Source organism: Salvia splendens, chromosome 11, assembly GCF_004379255.2.
Source record: "Salvia splendens isolate huo1 chromosome 11, SspV2, whole genome shotgun sequence".
Classification (NCBI taxonomy): Eukaryota; Viridiplantae; Streptophyta; class Magnoliopsida; order Lamiales; family Lamiaceae; genus Salvia; species Salvia splendens.
The window spans coordinates 28,272,326-28,295,193 of NC_056042.1; the positions used below are offsets into that span (position 1 = coordinate 28,272,326).

General features: G+C 36.7%; 3 protein-coding genes across 3 annotated transcripts; 2 read left to right on the plus strand and 1 right to left on the minus strand.

The window, feature by feature from the left end:
* Nucleotides 1-1,984: 1,984 nt before the first annotated feature.
* LOC121754544 lies at nucleotides 1,985-8,434 on the minus strand. The gene is made up of 14 exons (XM_042149884.1): nucleotides 8,159-8,434; nucleotides 7,995-8,079; nucleotides 7,834-7,873; nucleotides 7,501-7,749; nucleotides 7,126-7,225; nucleotides 6,947-7,021; nucleotides 6,769-6,867; nucleotides 6,498-6,614; nucleotides 6,303-6,418; nucleotides 6,025-6,124; nucleotides 5,590-5,927; nucleotides 3,566-5,282; nucleotides 2,904-3,041; nucleotides 1,985-2,830 (listed from the first exon to the last, which is right to left on the minus strand). The coding sequence occupies exons 1-14, from the start codon at nucleotides 8,288-8,290 to the stop codon at nucleotides 2,081-2,083; spliced, it is 4,056 nt and encodes a 1,351-aa protein (XP_042005818.1). The 5' UTR covers nucleotides 8,291-8,434; the 3' UTR covers nucleotides 1,985-2,080.
* A 973-nt stretch (nucleotides 8,435-9,407) lies between these two features.
* On the plus strand, nucleotides 9,408-18,122 carry LOC121755842 (enhancer of polycomb-like protein 1). Its single transcript, XM_042151254.1, has 13 exons — nucleotides 9,408-9,585; nucleotides 10,096-10,307; nucleotides 11,419-11,548; nucleotides 11,632-11,734; nucleotides 12,571-12,694; nucleotides 13,560-13,625; nucleotides 14,235-14,273; nucleotides 14,712-14,792; nucleotides 14,894-14,941; nucleotides 15,642-15,692; nucleotides 15,800-15,868; nucleotides 16,963-17,205; nucleotides 17,587-18,122. Exons 2-13 carry the CDS (start codon nucleotides 10,158-10,160, stop codon nucleotides 17,836-17,838), a joined length of 1,356 nt encoding a protein of 451 aa, XP_042007188.1. The 5' UTR covers nucleotides 9,408-9,585; nucleotides 10,096-10,157; the 3' UTR covers nucleotides 17,839-18,122.
* Nucleotides 18,123-18,525: 403 nt separating this feature from the next.
* On the plus strand, nucleotides 18,526-21,346 carry LOC121753735 (MLO-like protein 13). Its single transcript, XM_042148983.1, has 13 exons — nucleotides 18,526-18,655; nucleotides 18,741-18,798; nucleotides 18,890-19,083; nucleotides 19,150-19,266; nucleotides 19,522-19,582; nucleotides 19,659-19,744; nucleotides 19,921-19,995; nucleotides 20,077-20,215; nucleotides 20,322-20,362; nucleotides 20,432-20,632; nucleotides 20,717-20,784; nucleotides 20,852-20,912; nucleotides 20,997-21,346. Exons 1-13 carry the CDS (start codon nucleotides 18,533-18,535, stop codon nucleotides 21,219-21,221), a joined length of 1,449 nt encoding a protein of 482 aa, XP_042004917.1. The 5' UTR covers nucleotides 18,526-18,532; the 3' UTR covers nucleotides 21,222-21,346.
* Nucleotides 21,347-22,868: the final 1,522 nt, after the last annotated feature.

The window sequence follows — 22,868 nt, forward strand, 5'->3', positions numbered from 1 at the left end:
GTCGTGTTGTTTTGAAGGATGGTGTGCCATTAGATAATAGATACGTTGTTCCTCACAATCAGTTTCTCCTAATGAAATATCGTGGCCATATCAACGTTGAGTGGTGAAATAAATAACAATCTATCAAATATTTATTTAAATACATAAATAAGGGTTATGATCGTGTGACAACATCCTTTTTTCAATCTGGTGCTGAGGGTGCTGAATAAAATTTGGATGAAGTCAGTTTGTATTACGACTGCAGATATATGTCATCATGTGAAGCTGCTTGGAGAATACTTGGATTTGAGATTCAATATAAGGATCCTTCTGTTGAAAGATTGAGTTTCCATCTTCCAAATGAGCAACATGTTATTTTTGAGGAATCTGAGGATTTGGATACTGTTTTGAATCGTAAAACAATTCATGAAAGCAAGTTTTTGACATGGATGCAAGCAAATAAGACATATCCTAAAGGTAGAGATCTTACTTATGGTGAATATCCAACCAAATTTGTTTGGAAAACGAATCATTGGCAGCCTAGACAACAATGATTTTCTATTCGGAGGTTGTTTTATGTTGCTCCTGGTTCTGGCGATATATATTACTTGAGGTGTTTGTTGAATATTGTCAAGGGAGCTACATCATTTGAAGACATTAGATTTGTAAATGGTGTTCAATATGATTCATTTTGGGATGCTTGCTTTGCATTGGGGTTGTTGGATGACGATAAAGAATATGTTGATGGCATTGTGGAGGCTTCTTTTTGGACATCTGCGCATTCCCTAAGACTATTGTTTGTTAGTTTGTTGACCTCCGAATCTATTTCACGCCCTGATGTAGTTTGACAAAGTTGTTGGAAATATTTGTCTGATGATGTTCTCTATAACCAACGAAAACTTTCAAATCATTCAGGTAACTTATTAGTGAAATCAATTTCGTTTTTGTTATCTATGTTAGTTATTTTTTTATTTATATCATGAATTTAAATTTACAGTTTTTTCGGAATTTGTAACTTTGATGCTCAATGATGATCAAATTCAGAGCTTCGCTTTGGCTGAGGTTGAGAAATTGTTAGCCAATGTTGGCAAAAGTTTGCGTAACTTCAGTTGTATGTCGTATCCAAAATCTAAAATCTGAGTATTTTCATTTTTGATAGTGGAAGTCATCCAAATAAAAGATAATGAAACTTTTTCAAAAAAAAACAATGACAAGTTAAAAGAAGATAATTAACCGATTCTGAAGCTCGAAGATGTAATTATTTATCGTACCCTCAAACCAAAAATCCTGGATCCGCCACTGGCTAACCGTGCAAGAGCACGTTGAATGCTCGATTTATGTCTTTTCTAGTGCAACTCATTTTCCAGGTAACACAAGCTACTATGATTTTATTTTAATTTTCTATATTTAATATAATTTCATGGTAAATAATATAATAGGGCTTCACTAATCCAATTGAGGCTTTATATTTTTTTATATCTATTTTGCAATTCTTTAATTGGCGGTTGATTTTTGAGAAATAATTCATAATTAGGTTACACATATTTGCAATAGTAAATATTAATTATTATCTATATAATTACAAATTTTATTCTTATAATAATATTAAATAAAATATTCGTGACAGTTCTCTTGTAAACATTTTTCTGCTATTTGTTCATTTGTTTCTTATTTTCTCTCCTCATTCCTATCAATTCCATACATCATCATCTTATATAAAATTTGTCTATGAAATACACTGTCTTGCTTTAATCCTTTCGATTGTGTCACATTATATAGAACATTTAGCTCTTTGTAATTAGGTAAATGAAGGAAACAAATATAGCTCTTTCATGGGACGACTTGGACAAGAATATAAATTCATTTGTGCAATAGCCTACTTTCAGGAGTGAGCGATATGTAACGATAAAATCACATCAATTTTATTATTCAATTTCAATAAACACTTGTCAACAAAAGCATAGCAGAGTTAGAATGCGAACCACCAATATAATAAGGAGACATAAATCGTTTGCACAAGTTCAATTATTTTCAAAATTTTCATGCATGCAAGTGTCTAACTACCAAGCTTCTCTCAACTTAAGTAAAGCTTCTTCTTCTTCTACTGGTCTTTTAATTCTTGAGAACCTGCACTTCTGACAACTGGACTACCTGTTGGTTCTGGAAAACTTGTTGATGCCGGTGGAACACTTGTTATAGATTCTATTTCAGTTTGTTCTGGAACCCTTGTTGTAGATGATGTTCGTTCTTTATTCTCCATGGTGTTACCATCTGATTCTAATGCATTTGGATCACCTGACTCGGTGACCGGAGGAACAGAAGTACGTGGCTCTACATCCGATTTGGCATTTGTAGAATCAGGTTGTTCAGATGTCGGTGCACTGACTGATGAGTCAGCAAGTGAGTCTGATGTGTTGGAAGCCTCCATGATAGAGTCCTTTAGAATATCAGATTCAGTTGAGGGAAGTGGCTCTGAGGAAGTAGGTGTTGTAGTAGGCCCTTCTAGTAGTAGTTGGTTACCAGTAGTAGGCCCTTCTATTAGCAGTTGATTACCAGAAGTGGGTGTCTTAGTAGGCCCTTCCAGAAGCAGTTGGTTGCCAACTTGCTTCTGCAAAGTATGCAAGGCAAGAGCGGGCTGATTAGGACCATATAAAGATGCCATGCCCGGTGGCAGAATTTCGACCGGTGGTTTCTTTGCAGAGTCTTTAAGGCTTGTGATCATGGATTCCTCAAGGGAAGCCAAAAATGCAGCTGCAGCATCCATTTTTGTGGGCAATTTGTGCTCTAGGTTTTGTTGTAAAGTTTTGTTCCATTCTTGAACCAAGCTCCTTAGCGAAGGCCGACCATGAGCCTGAAATAAATCAGAAAACTTAGGTGTATAATTAAGGATTATGAATAAATAAAGTACGCGATTGAGATGTTACATGAGCATGTAGCACGGCCTCAGCAAGCATCCCTGTATCATGCCAAGCCTTTTCCATGAGAGTATTGTCCCCCAAAATAGCTGCTGCAAAAGCAGCTTCTCTTCCTGAACCAATTCGTATCAAACTGCTTACCAGATTCTGCGAAAACAAACATGTCACATTGCAATCTATCAACATAACAATAATTGATGAGATATTAATTCCCACAACACCACTTCAATTAGAAACTCATATTATGAGAAAAATTGGCTCCTTGCATCTCAAAATACATTTAATTATAGGGATCACGAAACTTTTCAAAATTTATTTTATCCCACCAACTTTGAACTTGACATATAATATCACAAGCTTAAATAGTTGTTTAATTTTTCCACCAACGACAAAATCCTACTACATTTCCTTTGTTATTACAACACATGAGATATGATTACCACTGGAAATTGATAGTGATCTGATTATAAAATCCCTAGAAGCCAGATATGATTATCCATTTCATTTTGATGCAGTTCGATTTTGTCACCGGTGGGAAAATTCAACAACTACTTAAATGCGTGATATATATGTTAAGTTGAAAGTTCGTAGGAAAAAATTAATTTTTTGAAAAGTTTCGTGATATTAGACGCTAATATCCAACGAGAAACAAATAGAAAGCATATACTTACACTGAGCCGTGTTAACTCCCCATGATTTCCGAGGCATAAAGCAAGACCTCTCAACTCATGGCCTTGTAGAGCTCCTTTGACTGAACCAGCAGCAGCTAGTCTCTTGAGAGCCTCACGTGCGATATCAGTTTGTCCAGTAGCATCAGCAGCATCAATTAGGTCGAGAAACTCCTTGGCAAATTTAGCGACTCCTTGAACAGCATCCACGACATTTTCCTTCTTTGATGATAAATTCATAATGTCATTCAAGTCCAACCCCAGAACCTTGTGTCCTATGTCCGTGCTGTTGCTCATAGTAAGAAGGCACTGAAGGGCTCTTTTAAGATCATTACTCTGCAAGGCCAGATGGAATTCTAACCTCTTTGATATTCCAGGAAAGTGAAGTGCTTCCGTCGCATAACCCATGCCAAGCATAAATTGTGCTAAATCATCATGATGTTCTCTACCAAGCCGACTAGCCCATTTTACTGCACTAACAGCGTCCCCATGGGCTGCAAGACATCGACAACGGATACCAGGATGGCTAAGTGATATTGCATGAACACACATATACCTGTCAATTAGCCAAAGGGCACCATCTTTTACCCCTGCAACAACAATAGGTCCAACTGGCCGTTTTTGTTCTGCTGGAAATCTAGTAGTAGACACTGCAACACCACCACCACCAACAGCAACCTCATTAACTTTTTTAACTTCCGTTTCTTTTGGATCAGATGTATGATTATCAGCACGTCTAGGCAAAGTCAAGAAAGGGGGTATTGAAGGGGTATGCTGAAAAGAAGCTAATCTGACAACTTGTAGCATAGGGGGTCTCAGTGTTGTCCTTTCTTGTGGCATCACCTGTTGACTATCTACTGTTATTAATGCCAAGTCTCCATGTTCAGCAACAGCTTTGTCTTGTGCCTCTTTAACCTTCATCTCCTCCTTCTTTCTTCTAGTTTCTAAGTCAATAGAAGCAATTCCAGCATCCACAAAGACACACTCAACTGTGGTTGGGGTGGCAACAAATAACTGTCTCCTGTGCCAAATAGCCCCAGTAGCAAATGGAATTGCCACGTCTCCCAAGTAGCGAAACTGTGGGCGTAGGGAAGATATGACAATATATTGTTGATAGGCGAAAGCACAATACTCAACAGTTTGGTCCCATGCTGTCCATTCTGGTTGAGGTAGAAGACCTCCAATAGGCTGAAAGGTTTCCCAGCTATATAATTGGAAGTTGTGAGGTAATGCATCAGCAGATAATCTTTCTCCATCATCCACGGTGCTAACAGAAGAAGCGGATTTACTTTTATGCATTGGCATGGAATGATTTGTTGACGTAGAAAATCTTCTGCATGTCCGATAGGAAATACCCAGTAGAGCGCCCCCATACAAACCAGTAACTGGCTCACCTCGGCTACCAATTGACTTCATTAATATGTTTGATGTTCCATCATCAAGCAATATACGAACTTGAACACTAGAAGATGATGCTGCTGTAGCTGCAGCCAAAGCAGCAGCTTGTGCCGCAGCAATTGCAACTTCCTTTGCTTTTCTTGATGAGCTACCTTTAGAAATTACAGGCACCTTTCTTGGTAATGCACATTCCAACAACGCAAACCTATCTCTACAAGCGTCCCAAGCCAAAAACCTTGCACTACCTGAATCAACAATTGACCAGTTGCTAACCTTATAAACTGAGAAGTAGGGAATATCAGGCCAAACAATTGACATGTACCTTCAAAATCGACAAAATAAAAGTATGTGACAACAACTTCATATAAAAGAAAAATAACGATGAGTAACCTAAACATTTTCTAGGTTAATTCAAATTTTAAAAATTAAAGCATAAATATTGACAGTGTCTACCTATAAAAAAACAAGCATAAAAGCAATGATTAAACTAATAATTTGGAAAAATATAATATACTTAGCACAGTTCATTCACACAAAATAGTGAAAACATGGAGAATATGATAGAGTCGGATGAAATAAGCCATAAATTACAAGATTAACGTGTATGCTAGAAAGAAAATATCACTTACTTCCCCGAAGAACTGATAGAAAGAATTGAGAAAAAATCATGCGGAACAGTTGTACAGATATTCTTTTTAGATTGCTTCACATGTAGTTGTTCTTGTCTTTCATGTAGTAAACTATCGCTTCCAGGGGCTGGATATGGATTGTTAGACAGCTGAAACTGTAGCACCTTTAGTTCCCTTCCAACTACATAGGCTGCTGAATGTTCTCGGCTTCCTGGTGGCGATGGGAGTAGAGCTACTGGCGGGAGCGATTTGGCATCAAACTCACAAACAAAGACACCAATATTGGTTCCAGTTGCAACAAGATGAGGTTGTAAAGAGTGTGCAACCATGGAATAAACCTACATCATAAATTTGAAGCATACAAGCTTAGCAGCAATCCAATTTTCAGCCATCCAACTCACTACTGACCATATTTAGGGAAATTTAAAGTCATACCCGGAGCTTCTTGTGAGATGCAAGCAACTGGGGTGGGGCTAATGAAGAGAGTTCACATAATGGTCTTGCCAGAGCTGAATGAGTAGGATGCTCGATCGCCCTATCCATTATTTGATGCGAAATAATTATTCCCCAACAAGCAATATAAAGATAACATGAGTAGAAATGCGCATAAAAGCTATGTCACTAAACGGTCCTATATTGCTTTACAAGACGGTTAAGACAATTTGAAAAATTATGTTCAGGATTTGGAGCAATGTTGGCAATAGTATACTAACCATATGTGTGAATCTTTAACACATGTCAAGATGTCTAGATTTGGTGCTCGAGGGTGACACCAAGATGCCACACTATGGCAAGCCAACTTTGAGACAGGTTTTATTCTTCTAATTTCCTAGAAATGAGAAGAATAGGTTGGGCTGTACTATGGAATGTTATTTTTAAATGAAACGACGTGCAAAATTGACTTAAACCTTAAATGAAGATGCTTCCCAGATAGCTAAGGTCTTGTCAGCACCAATGGTGATGAGGTTTGGCGGAGCACCAGCCACACGAGAAAGCTCAATAGCAACAACCCCACCATCATGCGCCTTAGAATAACATAACAAGACTAAATTCCTTTAGTATCAATTGTCAAATAAGCGAGGTAGCACGAAGCAACAAATCTTTATCTCAATGATGTATACTACTAAGAAAAACAAATATGGAAAAAAGAAAAAGATTTGTGAATATGATGATATTTACCTTTACACTTAGCTTAGGTACAAGTTCCCTTAAATCTTGACGACAGTCTGCATTCCATAGAACAAGCAATCCATCGGTACCACCAGAAACTAAGAGACCCTGGTTCAAAAGCACATAAGAGTGTAATATACAAATAAATAACTAAAATAGCTTTCAAATGTTGCAACTCTTGAACAACCTGGCTAGATGAAGCCATGAAAGTCATCAAACAAGAAACTGGTCCCTTATGACCCCCTGTATATCTTCGAGCAAGCTGCAGCGAAACCATGAACCTAATACAGTTTTACTAATCTTCACTTTTGCTCTCACAGAGGGAGTAATTTCCTAAGAAAAAAGTAAGGATTTATCTGGACAAACCTTCCAAGTTAACAATGAAAGAACTCTAATCACTCCATCTGGCCCACCAAAGGCCACATAAGGACCGTCATTGGAAATTGATCTAGAAAGGAATTCCATACTGTAAAAAAATTATTTGATAAAAACTGTGGTCTTTCATTGATCAGTTATTTTTCAAATAGGAAAACAAAATTAAACAAACTTCTAAATTGACAATTTGGAAATTCTTGTTATCATTGGCGATGAGACTTGAGGAATTTCAAAAACAACAAAGCAATTTATGATACAGATTCTAGGAAAGAAAAGAACATTTTCTTTTAAGTTTGAAATGCACACAGGATGTGAACCAAGATAAAAAGGACAAGGACATATGGTATAGATAGATTCGAGACTTGCCATAGAAGATATTTATTATCCAAATCCTGCTTAGGTACATCACGGCCGCACATTGTCACCAAATCCAGAAACACTGCTTTATTCTCACAACATACTACGAGAAAATGCCTCCCTTTCGTTGATGGGGCTGGGGAACTGAAAGGTGCAGAGTCAATGTTGACAGCTACCGGAGTTTCAGAGGCAGCGGCGCGATTATTCCACAACTTCCAGTAAATTACATCATCATCGTAAAAGCGAACTTGTTTAACACTACAATCATATGAAATTATCTTCAGCTTAACAAACAGACAATATATTCCACGAAGGCATTGTAATTTAGATATCATACAATACCTCCCACCCCGTAAAGCTTCTGCTCGCTTGCCTCTAGGCTCTGAAGTGCATAGATAGAACGATGTCGTATTAATCCATATTTGATCAAATCCGACTCAGAAAATATATGATATTTGCAATACATATAATAGTTTGAACTGAATTGAAAACCTTGGCCGCACCTAATTCCCCTTCTGCCAGCTTTTCCAATTTGGCTCCAACCAAACGACTGTAGTCCACACCGCCGGCCCTCAACTCATAGATCACCTACCAGTGACATAAAAGTAATAATGATGAGAAATTAAAAAAAGCATGCTATTTCCCTCATTGCTTATGAATAATAAACCTGACGGTGGTCCCAATTCCAGACGGAGACGTGATCATCATCATCGGCGGTGACGAGCCACGGGTGTGTTGGGTGCAACTCGATCTTCCTGATCTTCTCGCTGGTCGGGCGGAACGCCCTTAACCGCATCATTCTATTCTCTGGTTGATCTACCGAGTTACCGCTGATACATGCGTCTAGTTAGAGAGAGAAAGAGAGAGAGAGATTGGAAGTGATGATGAGCAAGTGTATTGTTAGCTCTTTTGGTTGCTGAAGAACATGGGAGCATTTCCTGCGGAATTGAGTGATCCAACTGAAAATAGGAAACTGAATTCCAACGATCAAGGATCTGTCACTTTCATTATGATTCATAATGAAAACAACCAAAATATATACAGGTGCAATAAAATACCCGATTCGTCTTTTTATTTTTCCAATTTTTGTTTGGCCACAAATCATCAGAAAAGTTTAATACTACTATAGTGAATAATGTGAGAAATATATAATTTTGGACTAATTTTAGATGGTTTAATCAGCAGGGTTTTGATCTATGCAAAACTAGATTTAAATACAGAAACGCAGAACAATATCATAATTAGGGCACTTTTATGTCATAATTAGGTAATTTTTAGGTCATGCTAACAAAGCATGACCTAAAACGATCTTAGCATGACATTAAACCCAAATATTATAATATGACCTAAAATTGCTTAATTATGACCTTGCGTATTTTTGGTTAATTATTGACCATTAGATCATCTAATCCTAGGGCCAAGATTTAGTCTGCATTTCTGGATTTAAACACATACTTATTTTGATCATCTCCCTTAATCAGCATGTACACTAATTTTGGACTTTTAATATAATATAAAATATATTTTTGAATGAGTACAACTGTACAAGCATATAAGTTTTTTTAGTGATTGAATCGTAATTTTCTTCGCTATCGTAATTTGAGATGGTTGAATCAACATGCACATTATTTTTGGACTTTTTATTTTTAGTATGAAAATATAAAATATATTATCATGAATGAGTACGAGTATATAAATTTTAGACGAGTTTAGTGACTGAATGAATCATAATTTTTCTTCGTTATCGTGAATTCAGATGGTGAATCAACATGCACATTATTTTTGGACTATTAATTATAAATTAAAATACAGAATACTTTTTCATGGGTGTGTTTTTAAGGACTATACAAAATTATCTTTCTAATTTTGTCGAATACTAACAAGGGATAATTTAATGTTTATTTTATAATTTAACACCACGAAAAATTGAACCCTAAAATCACACTCTGCAAGCGGAGTCGCAGGCGTATCAGATTAAAAATTCACTCCCGATTGAGACGCCACCGTTTCGAAGGCCGCCGCCGCCGATTCATCCCTTGGTCTCGAAGCCGCTGAGCGTTCCGCCAACGACATAGTTACTCCCACATTCAGCTTGTAAGTATGAATCGTGAAAACCTAGACAACGTTCTTTTGCATCGAATTTGCTCTGTGATTGAGAAAATCTTTAATTAGGCTTTCTAATGAGGCAATGTTCTCGAGAATTTTATGTTTTCGTTCTATTGGCTCGCAAAGTTGCTGTTTGCCTTCACGATGGGGGGAACACAAACTCATGGCTATTTTGTTGGTGAAAATATGCTCTTACGACTTAAATCGGTTGTAACGTATTGGGAAGTGTGAATTGAACAGTGAAACACTCAATTCGCACATCACCAAACACCAATTTTGATTTCCATTTTTCTATTGTTTTGTATTAATGTAGTAATGGTTGCAAATAATTAGGGTTTTGCAATTTGACGAGCTTATGTAGTCCTCTGTCTCCTTCTACTTCATTGTAACTCTGGCTGTTTACTATGGGGCATGGCAATTGGTTGCTATGTATGCTTTTAGCCGAAGTTGGTTATCACAATTCTTACCTTTTGTCATATTTGAATTCTGTTGTCTCAGTGGGACGAGTGGTGGCATATAGAGAAAATTGTAACTGGTCAAGCTGGGATTGAGTTGATGCTATGACTAGACTTTCATTTAGGCCTAGACCCCTCGACATTAACAAGAAGCTTCCTATTGTAAAATCTTTTAAGGACTTCGAGGATGATGATGTTCCAACTTCCACTCGTAACTCCCAGATACTCCGTCTCGCAACAGAAGCTGATAATGAGGTGACTTATCTAATTGAAAGCTTAAATATGTTCTAGTTTGATTCATTGACTGATTATAATTATGCGGCTAATATGTTAATATGCAGGAGTATACAATTTTCTCTGAGATAGATTTCAGTTAACCTTTTGAAAATTATTATTAGCAATACTCGTCACTTTGCAAAGAACAAAAAACTATTATTGTTCTTAGAGTACTTGTATATCAAGGAATCCTACTACTATAATGCTCTCCTTTCTTTATCTATGCCATGAGGGCCACATTCACATGGGTGGAACAGATTTGATGATCAGAGAACTTAAACGTTCAATTTGAAGATTAGGATTTATAGTTCGTTATGGTCTTGTTCTAACGGTTGCATTTTGAGGTAGTGTTGTTTCCAGAACAAGATCAGCTGATTTTTCTGTCGTCTTAAATAGAGAAAATGTTATAGTAGTGCTATAGATCGCAAATTCTTCAGATTTCGCTTCTGTGAGTGTGATATTCTCAATCCAAGCAAGAAGTTAGATCATGTCACTGGGGCTGTATCTCAGGGATGAGGTTCTTAGATTGAATTGAATGCTACCAGTATGACCTCTGGAGGGGTTAAAACTTTCTGGATCTTGCAGCTGATGGATATGGGGATGGTGTAAACCTGGTTGAGTGATGCTTAATAGATTGAATCTAATTGCATTAATCTTAATACAATTTGCTAATCGAGCACTCTCACAAGTATGGCATTCTGTCACATCACTGAAGGAAATGTAGGACCTGACTGGAGAATTGTATTCGTGCAAATTAGTGAATCACTAGGTATCCAATGATGGTTGAGGAACTTCTTCATAATATAACCTATCCTTTCCTCCCAATTAAGACGCAAGACCACCCATTTTGTAAGTTGTGAAAGAACAATGTTTAGGTGAAACTCTTATGAGGATGCTCAAGAGGAATATGGGCTTTGCTTCTTTATTAACAGTAACTGGCAAATTAAAGTTCTTTATCTGCTATTTTAAACTGCGTGGTACAATTTTCTAGACAAATGAACTATGTTTGTTGTATATAATGTTATACTATATAGATTTTTATGAGAGGATATATGGACTATTTAATCATGCCACTAATATAACTGAATAGGTCCAACAAGTATCTTCCAAGAAACTTGCTTCAGAAATACCAACTCCTGAGTTTGTGGTTGTGGATACATATGAACGGGACTACTCTCGTACATTTAGTCAACCCATGTCATATCTGCGAGCAAGGGGATGTAAGTCAACTTCGTAGGCTGCTGATGTTTTGAACATTTCTCTTTGCTTATTTATGCATTATAGCATTGTTAATTACTGGCAGCTCGGGCTGAAATTGGAGAGTTTGTTGAGTATGATCTTGATAATGAGGATGAAGATTGGCTTGACGAGTTCAACAATGAAAGAAAAAATCTTGTAGCTGAAAAGTAATGATCTCTTCGTATTTTATAATCCGTTTGTAGTCAGTATTATTTATCTTTGTTCAATCCTTCGATTTAATTTTTATTTTTCTTCATCTGTCGCGGGCATACTCCTTGTAATATTATCTGGGAATGCAGTTGCAGGAAGCCCCTATGCTTAATTACTAGTATTAAGAATTTAAGAGGTTTGTATTGAGTTCTATTATACTTGTAACTTCACTAAAAGTTTGAAGATTACTACTCCCTCTGTCCCATTTTAAGTAAGAATTAGGGTATTTTATTAATGTAATAGAGTTAATTAAGTGGTCTCTTATTAGATGATTTCTCATTACACTTAAAATACTAATTTAACTACACTAAAAATTAATCCCAAATTTACGATCTAAAATGAAAATGGAGTAACATGGGACAGACAGAGTATTATTCTTGTAACAGGTCGTCTGTTATTAGATGCTTCTTATTTGAAAATTGTGGCTCAAGTTCTGTGAATTGCTCTTTGGATTATGATGTGTTTGTACTCTTAGCACATTCTTAGCCTCTATTTAGAAGTTTCAGACTCATTTCAAAATCTGTCCAGGACAATTAAAAGTTTCCATATGATACGACGAAGTTGCAAATATTTTCTTTTTGTTCCGAGCTTTATTTCACTACTTGAGTCTATCTGAACAATTGCTGCCTTGTGCTGCTTGTAATATCATATTTGTCATACTAGAGGGATAGAGAGGAGGTGTCTAAAGATTTAAGGGTGTTAAGAAAATATCACTTAAACGAATTTTCTATTTCTCTCAGGGTTCTTTATGAACTCATTTTTGCTTAGCTTGGCTTGTTTGATTTTGGTGCAGATTGGAAACAATAATTTTTAAGTTGGAGGTTTTAGATCACAGGGCTCGTGAAAAAGCAGGGGTTATTACTCCAACACTTAGCTCACCTATTCCTGTGCTTTTAACTTTTGATGCTGCTGTTGAGGTGAATGTTCAGTACATTTTAGTGATTCAAAGTTTATATTATCATTTTGATCCTGTGGTTCAAGTGTGTTGATTTTGTTATTCAATATTGTTTTTCTGGATGGTAAATTTCACTGGCTGAGAGAAGGGCATTGCACTTGTTTACTTGTCATCAGTCTCACTCTCTTCTTGGATATAGTCATATAGACAAATGCAACCCCACCATCTGTTAGACTCTGCATTTGCAGCCTTGCCTTCATTTTAATTTCACACTGCTATCTATAGCTTTTGGCCTATTAAGTGATTTTTGATTTGATGAGGCAATTAGGTTCTTTTTCATTTTCATAGCAAGACAAGGAGAAAATGTACGTACTAACGTTTAAGATGGTTTATCTTTGTACCAAATGAGGCTTACCGTCCTGTTATGAAGGATTCTCATTTCATAATTTCAAGTATGGATCTGACTGTTCAAAAGTCCTTATAGTTTCTGGGATTCTGTGAAAGGCCCTATGGTATAAAATAATCTGATGGTAATCAAGGAATAATGATGCTTATCATTCCCCTAAATCTTATGTATCCGAGTGAGACAGGACCTTCGCATCAGTGAGTACCAGGTTTAGTAATATTTGTAGTTTGCTTGTGTCATGATTTACTCCAGTGCCATAGTGAATTGTTTATTTGCATTTTGTAATGTTATGACTTATGAGATATTGATGTGGTTGTGTGTCATCCGATTTAATGATATATAAATACAAATTTGGGTAATGGAAGTAATTCTGGTTCTTAATTATATTTTGATGAAGTATGCTTTTCTCATGTCTCTCTTATCTCATTGACATGTAATGCCCTTATTTAAGATCCTAATCTTTTGTCAATTCACATGCTAGGCATTGCAATCACTCTCAATTGAGTATGGAGTTTTCCGGGCTATTTACAGTTACTGGAAAGAAAAGGTGAGGGGAAAATTGCATAAATTGATCATATTGAACTTTATTGTTTTGGTAAAAGTATCATATCTGGAAGCAAATTCAAGTGTCCAGGACGATTTGATGACTACATCAATACATTATGGCCTTTTTTTGAACTTTGAAGTACTCCCTATATAAATTTCTTTTGGAAGAATCTGATATATAAGAAAGCACACACACAGTGAGTGAGTGAGTGAAAAAGAGAGATAGTCTTTTATGCAATATTTAGCACATTTCTCATTCAGATTAAGAGTTATGAATGTAGAACTTTGAACTTCAATTATAAAGTCTTAATTATAAGAATTAAGAATTATGAGTGAGTGAAAAAGAGAGATAGTCTTTTATGCAATATTTAGCTCATTTCTCATTCAGATTATGAATTATGAATGTAGAACTTTGAACTTTAATTATAAAGTCCCAGAATCAATTTAGAGTAAAAATGTAACTGCCAAATTTCAGTTTGCTAGTGGTTTGATTTTTGTACATCAGCTGGCTGTTTTGTGACCCTCTTTTCCCCATAAAGTGCAAGGTTTAGCTTGAAATGAGTCCTGAATTCAATTAATTTGCCTTTGTTTCCATCTTTATCTCTGCCAGCGCGAGAGATGGCAAAAACCAATCCTCAGACGTTTGCAGGTTAGACTTCTTTCTTACATTTATCTATTTCTGTTACTGTGAAGACATGATCAACTGTAGCTGATTATTGTAAAAATATTAGGCAATGATTTTGTACCATTTCTAATACATATTCAATGCTGCATGCATTTATCTATTACATGAATGCATTAAGACCTGGTACTCTAGTGCTGTAATTGTTGCCTGTGCTGTTATACAACCGAAAGGGGTGTACATGAGCTCGTTTACTTTCGGCCTCTTATCAACTAAACTTAGATGCTGATGATCTGCAAAGTTGTTTTAGGATCAATCGTTTTCCCCCTTAATTCTCTTACCATTTTGCCTTCTGAGCAGCACTCTTCAACCATTTTGTGCCCTTACCCTAGTCATGTAGATGATTTATATTTTCTATTGAATATAGTTTGAGCTCCTGTTAACTGTTGTTTACATGCTTGACAGCCACCCCCACCATCCAATGACACCAATCCGTATAATGTGTTTAGGCCAAGGGAGAAAGCTCACAAGCTTCACACGCGAAGGGTAGGAGGTTTATTTTGAAATAGTTTGCAAATGTTAACATGTGCTTTTGTAATATATTCTATGTTGCATGCTTGTTGGACTCATATTGACCCTTTGGACAGATGCAAAGGAGGGAGAACAATGTACAGTCGTTTGAAAAGCTTCGCCAGGTGATCCAAACTTCTGTTCAACTTTTAAATCAGGGTTTTCCTAATTGAATTAGGGTTTTAAATCAGGGTTTTCCTAGTTGGGGGATTTAGGGGATTTTATTCGTGTTCTGTTTTCCTGTAATGGAACAGTTTTTGGACCTAAGTGAATTACATTTACAGTTGTGGTCTATTGGGTTTAATAAAGTAGTTCAATACTATCTGTTCCAACAGACGAAACATAATATTTGTTGTGTAGCACCAATGTATATTATTATGCTTGTAGAACAGTATAACTGTGGTTCCCATCTGCTTCTTTCTGACAACGTCAAGCAATCTTGTTTTCTTATCAGAATCCTCTTTCATTTCTCACTGTACTTATTCCCCCTCGATCTCTCACCTGTATTTAGCAATGGGAAAACCCTCAGTGGATTTTTGTGTGTTCCATAACATCTGGTAGTTTGTTGAGGATTGCTTGATAGTTGATACAAATTTTCTCTTTTCTGTTTGGGGGTCAAAGGCTTTGACTTTTCTTCTCGAGCCATTGATTTTGGTGGTCAATCTATTAAGTGTGCTGCATATCTAAGTCACTCTTGTTATCTGTGTTCCTCTCTATTTTTCAGTGAACTCCCACCTTTTATGAATGCATGGTAGTACTTTTTTTTAATGTCAATTTGTAATTGCAGTTATTCACTTGGCTCTGTTTTTCAATTCACTTTTATAGGTGAGGCGCAATCTCGATCAGGCAAAGACTATTCTTGAGGCTTTGATCAAGGTATCACTGCTCATGGTTCAGTATCTCCATTTATTTCTGGCTTCTTCCTTTATTTAATGTTAGGAACTTGTTTGATGATCCATTTTTTTACTGTATGTTATATGTAGAGAGAAGAGAAGAAACGGGAAGTTGTGGAGAGTGAGATCAGTCTTCAAAGACTTCAGATGACATACAAGGTTTGCACAACTACTTGTGCAAGTATTTATTTATTGAGAACTGCCTCCCTTTATATGGTCTCTTAAATTAGTTGAAAACTCATTCCTTTAGCAATAAGCTAGCTGATTATATAACCTTAATTTGATATGACCAGTAACTAAAATGCTGTAATATGCAACTTGAGCTTCAATACAAAAATATCAAGAGTCAACAAGTTATGGAAAACTAAGGCTAGGTCTATCACAATGTGTAATGGCTCATTGTAAGGGTTTATATTTTCATTCAAGCTTCAGTGTTGTGCCTAAACTAACAAATTCCCCTTCCATGTTTACTAGAATTAATCTAGATCCTTTGAGCTCTGCAATATATACTAAAATCTTCAAAAGACGACTTTTCGGATCCTAAATTACTGGTTCTGTGGTTCAGTTCTAGAGACCCATCCAGTATATACTAAACCACATGTATACTTCATCAATGTATTTTCGAACACTAAACAAGCTATAGACAAATTAAATAAATAGAAGATGCATATAAGATAACAAACTGGGTGGATTAAACTATTAATGTAATGGCACCTTCTTTAGAATAATGGAAATAGAATAAGTTGTCTTGTGTTGAATCCAATATTAAGATTTGTGCTGAAGCTGATATGGTTAGGCAAAACTTTAGTGGATTATTATTTTTCTTGGGACATTTTTGAGTGGATTCATCAACGGGAGTAATTTCTATTATATGTATTTGGTGTACATATTCTCTCTTAGTGTTTTAGCCACTAGATGATACATTTATTGAACAATGCTGGTGTTTAAGAGAGTCCAGCATCATATTCTTTTTGTTTAGTTCTCTGATTGGAGTCTGCCTGTTTTACCCAGTCTTCTTTTACTTGTAGAAGTAGAATTTTGCATCCCCTTTGTACCTATCACGGTATTCACTGCCCTTTATCTCTATGCAACTAATTTCAATAGTCCTTTCCTTTAGATGATTTTTATGACCTCCAAGAAAGGGCTTTGATGCTCCCACCCTTGTTTATTGTTATGTTGTTTAACGTTTATATTCTTTGAGGCCTCTTAAGATTGCACTTTAGCTGTATTTAACTACCATTGGTACATTGCAGCATGAAGCCGAGCTTCTTGAGGATTCTTTGGCCATACCAGGATTGCCATCTTTTCCCAGCAAAGTGGGTTCAAGTGATGATGAGTTCTTTGATTCTGATGATGTGGCAAACAGTCGTCCACCAGGCCGATCTCCTATTGTCCAAAACTCACCTTTCACTGATCCAAAGCTGGTGATGGTACCTTCTGGGAACATGAGGAGGGAGGCTGGAAGGCGTGGTCCTCATGTGCGGTTGCCTAAGCTGGTAAGATTCTATTTTTTCCTATTGAGGAAAATCTAACTATATTCTCGTTCGTGTTATTTGGTTGGGCTAGATTGTTTTATTGAATGTAGTTTTTTGAGTTGGAACTTATGAATTGTGCATATGCTGGTTAATCAGAATTAGATTCAACATCCTGTGGTCTTCACAAACTTTTAGCTATATTGTATAGTAGTATATGTTATTTTAGTTATTATTGTTTCGATTTAAACCAAAAAGGCTAATCACATAAGAAATAAGTCAACTTTAGCTGACCTTATTACTTTGCATGAAGATTCCTACAGTAGGGAAAAGAATGGCAACATTACTATGTCTTAAGAACCCAGCTATTATCTTGTACGAAAATGCTTATACATGTTTGTGCAGGATCCTAATGAGCCACTCATGCTGTTCACAAAGCCACTTTATCCGGATAAGCTAGCAGCGGCTGGCATCATGCCGCCATCAGATCTTTCGACTGCAAATGGCACGTCTGGTCGCTCATTTAATTTCCGTGGAAGGATTGGGCGAGGGGGCAGGATAGTGTTTGACAGATGGAATCCTCTTATGCATACTCCAATCGATTGCGGTGACACTTTGTATGTACCACCAGGGCCTCGACATTCAGCTCATCATTGAATAAGAGAGCACAAATTCCTCTACATTTGGTTCTGCTCCTAACTGGGGGTAGAGCCAAAAGAATAGGATTTAGGAGTAGGATTTGGTGTATGTAGGGGTAGGATCTGATGCTTTATGCTGCTGTTGTATGAATCATTTGTTTGTATCCTTGGAGAATAGATGATGTGTTGTTTAGTAAGTAATGAAATAGGCAACTGCTGTAAGTGGAGATAATTTAATAGGGAACACGCTTTGTGCCTTGTATTCTAAATGGAAAAAAATCAGCTATTCCGTTTTGCTGTCAATTGAAGGCCAACAATGCCTTGTAATTACTGCCATTGTCAATACTATTTTCTAGTTGTCAATCTACGCTCACAGAAGCCATTTCTATTAACTAATGAAGTAATCCAAGATTTTTATTCATCTAATTTTAATTTACTATGAATCTTCAAATGTTGTAATAGTATGCCACTTAACAAAATTTTGAAATTTTGTAGTAATAGGCAATCGACCATTTTTTCCCGTTTAGAATAAAAAGAAGCCAGAAAAAGGGTAAAACAGCATGCATGTATAGAAACAGAGTTGTTCTTTACTTGCTCCACCAAAACACTTTTCCTAGAATGATGAGTATTCCTTTCCTCATCTTCTTCTCAAATTTGTTGTATATATATTCTTTTCATTTTCAACTTTCGTAAGTGGCAGCTGTTGGGGCAGAATGGCAGGGGGCGAGGCTGGACGCGCCTTTGAATACACACCCACTTGGGTCGTGGCTGTTGTCTGCTTCGTCATTGTTTCAATCTCATTTATCGCTGAGCGTGCTCTTCATAAACTCGGCAGGGTACTCTCTCTCGCTCTCCTTCTATGTGGTCTGTCTGTTGGTCTGCCAATTTGACTTTAACTTGCTTGTTGTGGTGAATGATCAGTTCTTCAAGCACCAAAACCAGGAACCGATGCTTGAGTCACTGCAGAAGCTCAAGGAAGGTTTGAACTTGTTGGATTTATATATAATACTTAGTATATAATGTTGTGAGAGTTAAATAAGTACAATGATTGATTGTGAATTGTGATGCAGAGCTGATGCTTCTGGGGTTCATATCGCTGTTGCTGACGGTGTTTCAAGGCCCGATAAGCAAGATATGCATGCCACAACATCTCTCCAATATCATGCTTCCTTGCAAAATGGCACCCAAAGAACAAGAAGCCTCCCACTTTTCTATTCATCAAAGGAGGCTTTTGGCTGAAGAATCCCCTCCCAACTGTCCAAAGGTATCCTAACTAACTACTTTCTTCTTATCAATCTATATGTAACATGTGTGTGTGCATCTCTTGCAGGGACAAACCCAATTTCTGTCATTAGAAGCTCTGCATCAGCTCCACATTTTCATATTCGTTATGGCCGTGGTTTATGTGTTTTCCTGTGCCACAACTATGGCTCTCGGAGGAATCAAGGTGCCTTTACCATATTTGTTATCTCTTTCATTCACTTATCTACTCAACTCAACTCAACTAAATATAGTACTCCATTTTAACTATAAACATAGAGATATGTTGAAAATTTTAAGATTCTTATCTTATAATTCAAGTATTAGTACATCTATAGATTGATTGCATTCTTTTTGCCGACAAGCATATTCTAAACTACAATTAATCCCTAACATTTTCAATATATTCCATATATGAGAAGTATACATATTTTGCTTGTAGATAAGGCAATGGAGACATTGGGAGCTTTCAATCAGGAATGAAGCAAGAAGACCCCATAGAGGTTAGATTGAAATAAAATTATAATAGTATCACTCTTATGCATTTAGGGAAATAATGTGAAATATTTGTGCAATCAGTTCATGGTCATGCACGAGCTCAGTTCGAAGGGTTCATGGAACGAGCAGGCAACTATTGGAGAAAATTCACTGTTATTAGTTGGGTGGTAAGTTGCATTCAGAGAAAATTTATGATTCAAAAGTTTAATGAGAAAAGTTCTAATGTGATACATTTCTTAGAAACATACATTGAATTGAAATGCGAATGTGAATGTTGTATTATTATCAGAGATCATACCTTTAGAAAATTGATTTTACATTACATTTGATATTTTGTATGTAGGTTGCCTTCTTCAAACAGTTTTATGGCTCAGTCACAAAGTCAGACTACATAGCACTGCGTTCTGGTTTTATACGTGTATAACTCTCTCTCCCTTACAAATATTGATCCCGTTTGTTAATTGAAAATGTTGATGATCACTTATGTTCTACTATACAGGAGCATTGTCCAAACAACAAAAATTATGATTTCCACAAGTATATGCTCAGGACATTGGAAAAGGATTTCAAGAAAATAATTGGAATCAGTTGGTATTTATGGCTGTTTGTGGTCATCTTTTTGCTTCTCAACATAGCAGGTAAAACTACCAACCTATATTTTCAACACTCATCACATTCTTTTAATCTTTTTAATTACTAAGTAGTATGTCATTTCATTTTTCATTTTTTTTGTAAACACTGCAGGCTGGCATGCATATTTTTGGATGTCCTTTTTGCCTCTTGTGGTAAGTTGAGATCTACAATTGCATGGTAAATGGAGAAAATAAATTTTTTTATAAGCAAAAGTATTACAGCTTCTACTAATAGTTGGAGCAAAACTGGAGCACATAATAAGTGAACTAGCCAAGGAAGCTGCTGAGAGTCATCATGGTGAAGTAACAGTGAGGCTTTCCGACGAACTGTTTTGGTTCCACAGCCCCGACCTCGTCCTCTACTTAATCCATTTCATTCTCTTCCAAAACTCCTTCGAAATCGCCTTCTTCCTTTGGATCTGGGTGAGTGAATTCATGTTCATGTTCATATTCATTCATCAAACAACAATCTCAATACAATTTCCTGTTTTATTACCTGCTTGTCAGACCACATATGGATTCAACTCTTGCATCATGGAGGGGTTGGATTACATCATTCCAAGGCTCGTTATTGGGTAATGTCACTAGCCAGAGACTAACATCAATCAATGCTTGGTGTGACTAAATCTTAGTATTATGCAGGGTCATTGTGCAAGTTCTGTGCAGCTACAGCACTTTACCTTTATATGCTTTAGTCTCACAGGTAAAAACAACACACACTCATTTATGTAATTATTGAGTGAAGACGTACTCGTAATTATATCATATATACGGTGTCACAACGCAGATGGGGAGCAAGTTCAAGCAAACGCTTTTCAACGAGTTCCTACAAGATATTATTAAGGGTTGGGCCAAAGATAGGAATTCTGGTGTGAATGCGAGTGCGGATAGACTTGCAATCGACATTACGAATCCTGTTAGCCTTTCTCAACAACCGGCTCGTGATACGTGGAGCAGTCCATCTCGTATCGAACTGCCTCCTTCGCACCATCCTCATAACTCATTTTCTTGAAACATTGTAGAGTTTGTTTCAAGGCACTATTGGATACTGTAAAAGATGAGTATGTTTTCCAATGGAGTTTGAAGTTAAAAACACTATTACTAATTTTTTAACTACTAGTATTTATTTTAAATGTTTCCAATGGAATCTAAAGATAAATAAGAATGAGTATAAAAAAACAATAATTTGTTGCTCAAGAATTAAGATCTTAACTTTATTTTAAGATAAATAAGAATGAGAGTATAAAAAACAATAATTTGTTGCTCAAGAATTAAGATCTTAACTTTATTTTATTTTAATATTTGGTTTTATTAATTTCTTGTCAAATGATGGCCGGCCGGGAAACCAGTTTTTATGGGTGATCTATATGAATTTGTTTTTTGATGTGTGAATGGGCAGTTAAAGGAATGAATAAAAAATTAAAATGCCCCGGTGAGCGTCTTGCTGACGTCAATATTATTTTGGGGTGCATCGGAGTAAAGGAACACACATATTATAGCCAAACCATCCAAGACTGATCATTAATTAATGACAGGGTTTTAAATCGGAGATGCATGGAAATAAGGGCACTCGCAATAGAGGTGCTGATCGGCCGCCTATTGTAGCCAGCGGCGAAGCAACTTGAGGGCCAGGGGGACCAATTTCAATGTTTAGTATATTATGTATACATATATTCACATGAACAGAAATGATGATTGGTGCAAATGATTACTCATTTTGACTTGCCACCATGAAGTATAGTGTTCAAATCCTGTTAGTGCCTAAACAAATCATACACTTTGTTTTTAAGTTTCAAAATGATTAGTTTTAGTTTGTATATGTATTATTTGTTTTGGTTTCACGAAGTTTCTTTAGTTTATCCTTAGGTTTTGTACTATAAATATAATACTACATCATATGATATCATTAAATTTAATTTAAGTTATGAATAGATGGAAAAGTGAAACAATAATTTCGTACTTATTATCATCTTTCTTATATTCCTTACTTAGGTCGCATCAGTTTTTGGCGACGACGAAACCATAAATATCTCACAACTATAAATATTAAATTGGGCCCCCAACATTAATATTTTGGCTTCGCCACTGACTGTAGGGGAATCGCCGATTGGTGAATGCTGCCCCAGCGGCCGTTGCCGAGCGCGATCGAAGGCTGATTGGCGCCTATTGCGTGCCGATCGGACCGCCCGATTGCGATTTTCCGCTTTTTTTTCCACCCTATATATACCCCCATTCTTCTCCATTTCATTCACACTCCTACCTCTCTCAATTTTTTCTCTCTCTAGCAAAAGAATAAATTCTGATAACAACTCTCCGAACACCGGTGAGTCAGCATTCCCCGGCGGGTCCCAGTTTCCGGGTGGGTCCCAGTTTCCCCGACTACTCCCAGTTCCCAAGTGGGAACCGATTCCCTGCCGAGTGCCCCTCGGCTGAGGATCAGTAGTCGGAGAAAAATCTAAGCTAACATGAATGGGCTGGAGATAGAAAGAACTAAACCGTCGGGTACCAGTTCCGCTATAAACTTAGGCAATTCTCAACCTGAGGGTCGGTCCAAGAGGATGAACTATACTCTGCCTAAGTCACTTGCTGTTACGAACTGTTGGGTCGACGTGTCGGAGGACCCGATTATGTCCAACAACCAGATAGAAGGAGGGTTTTG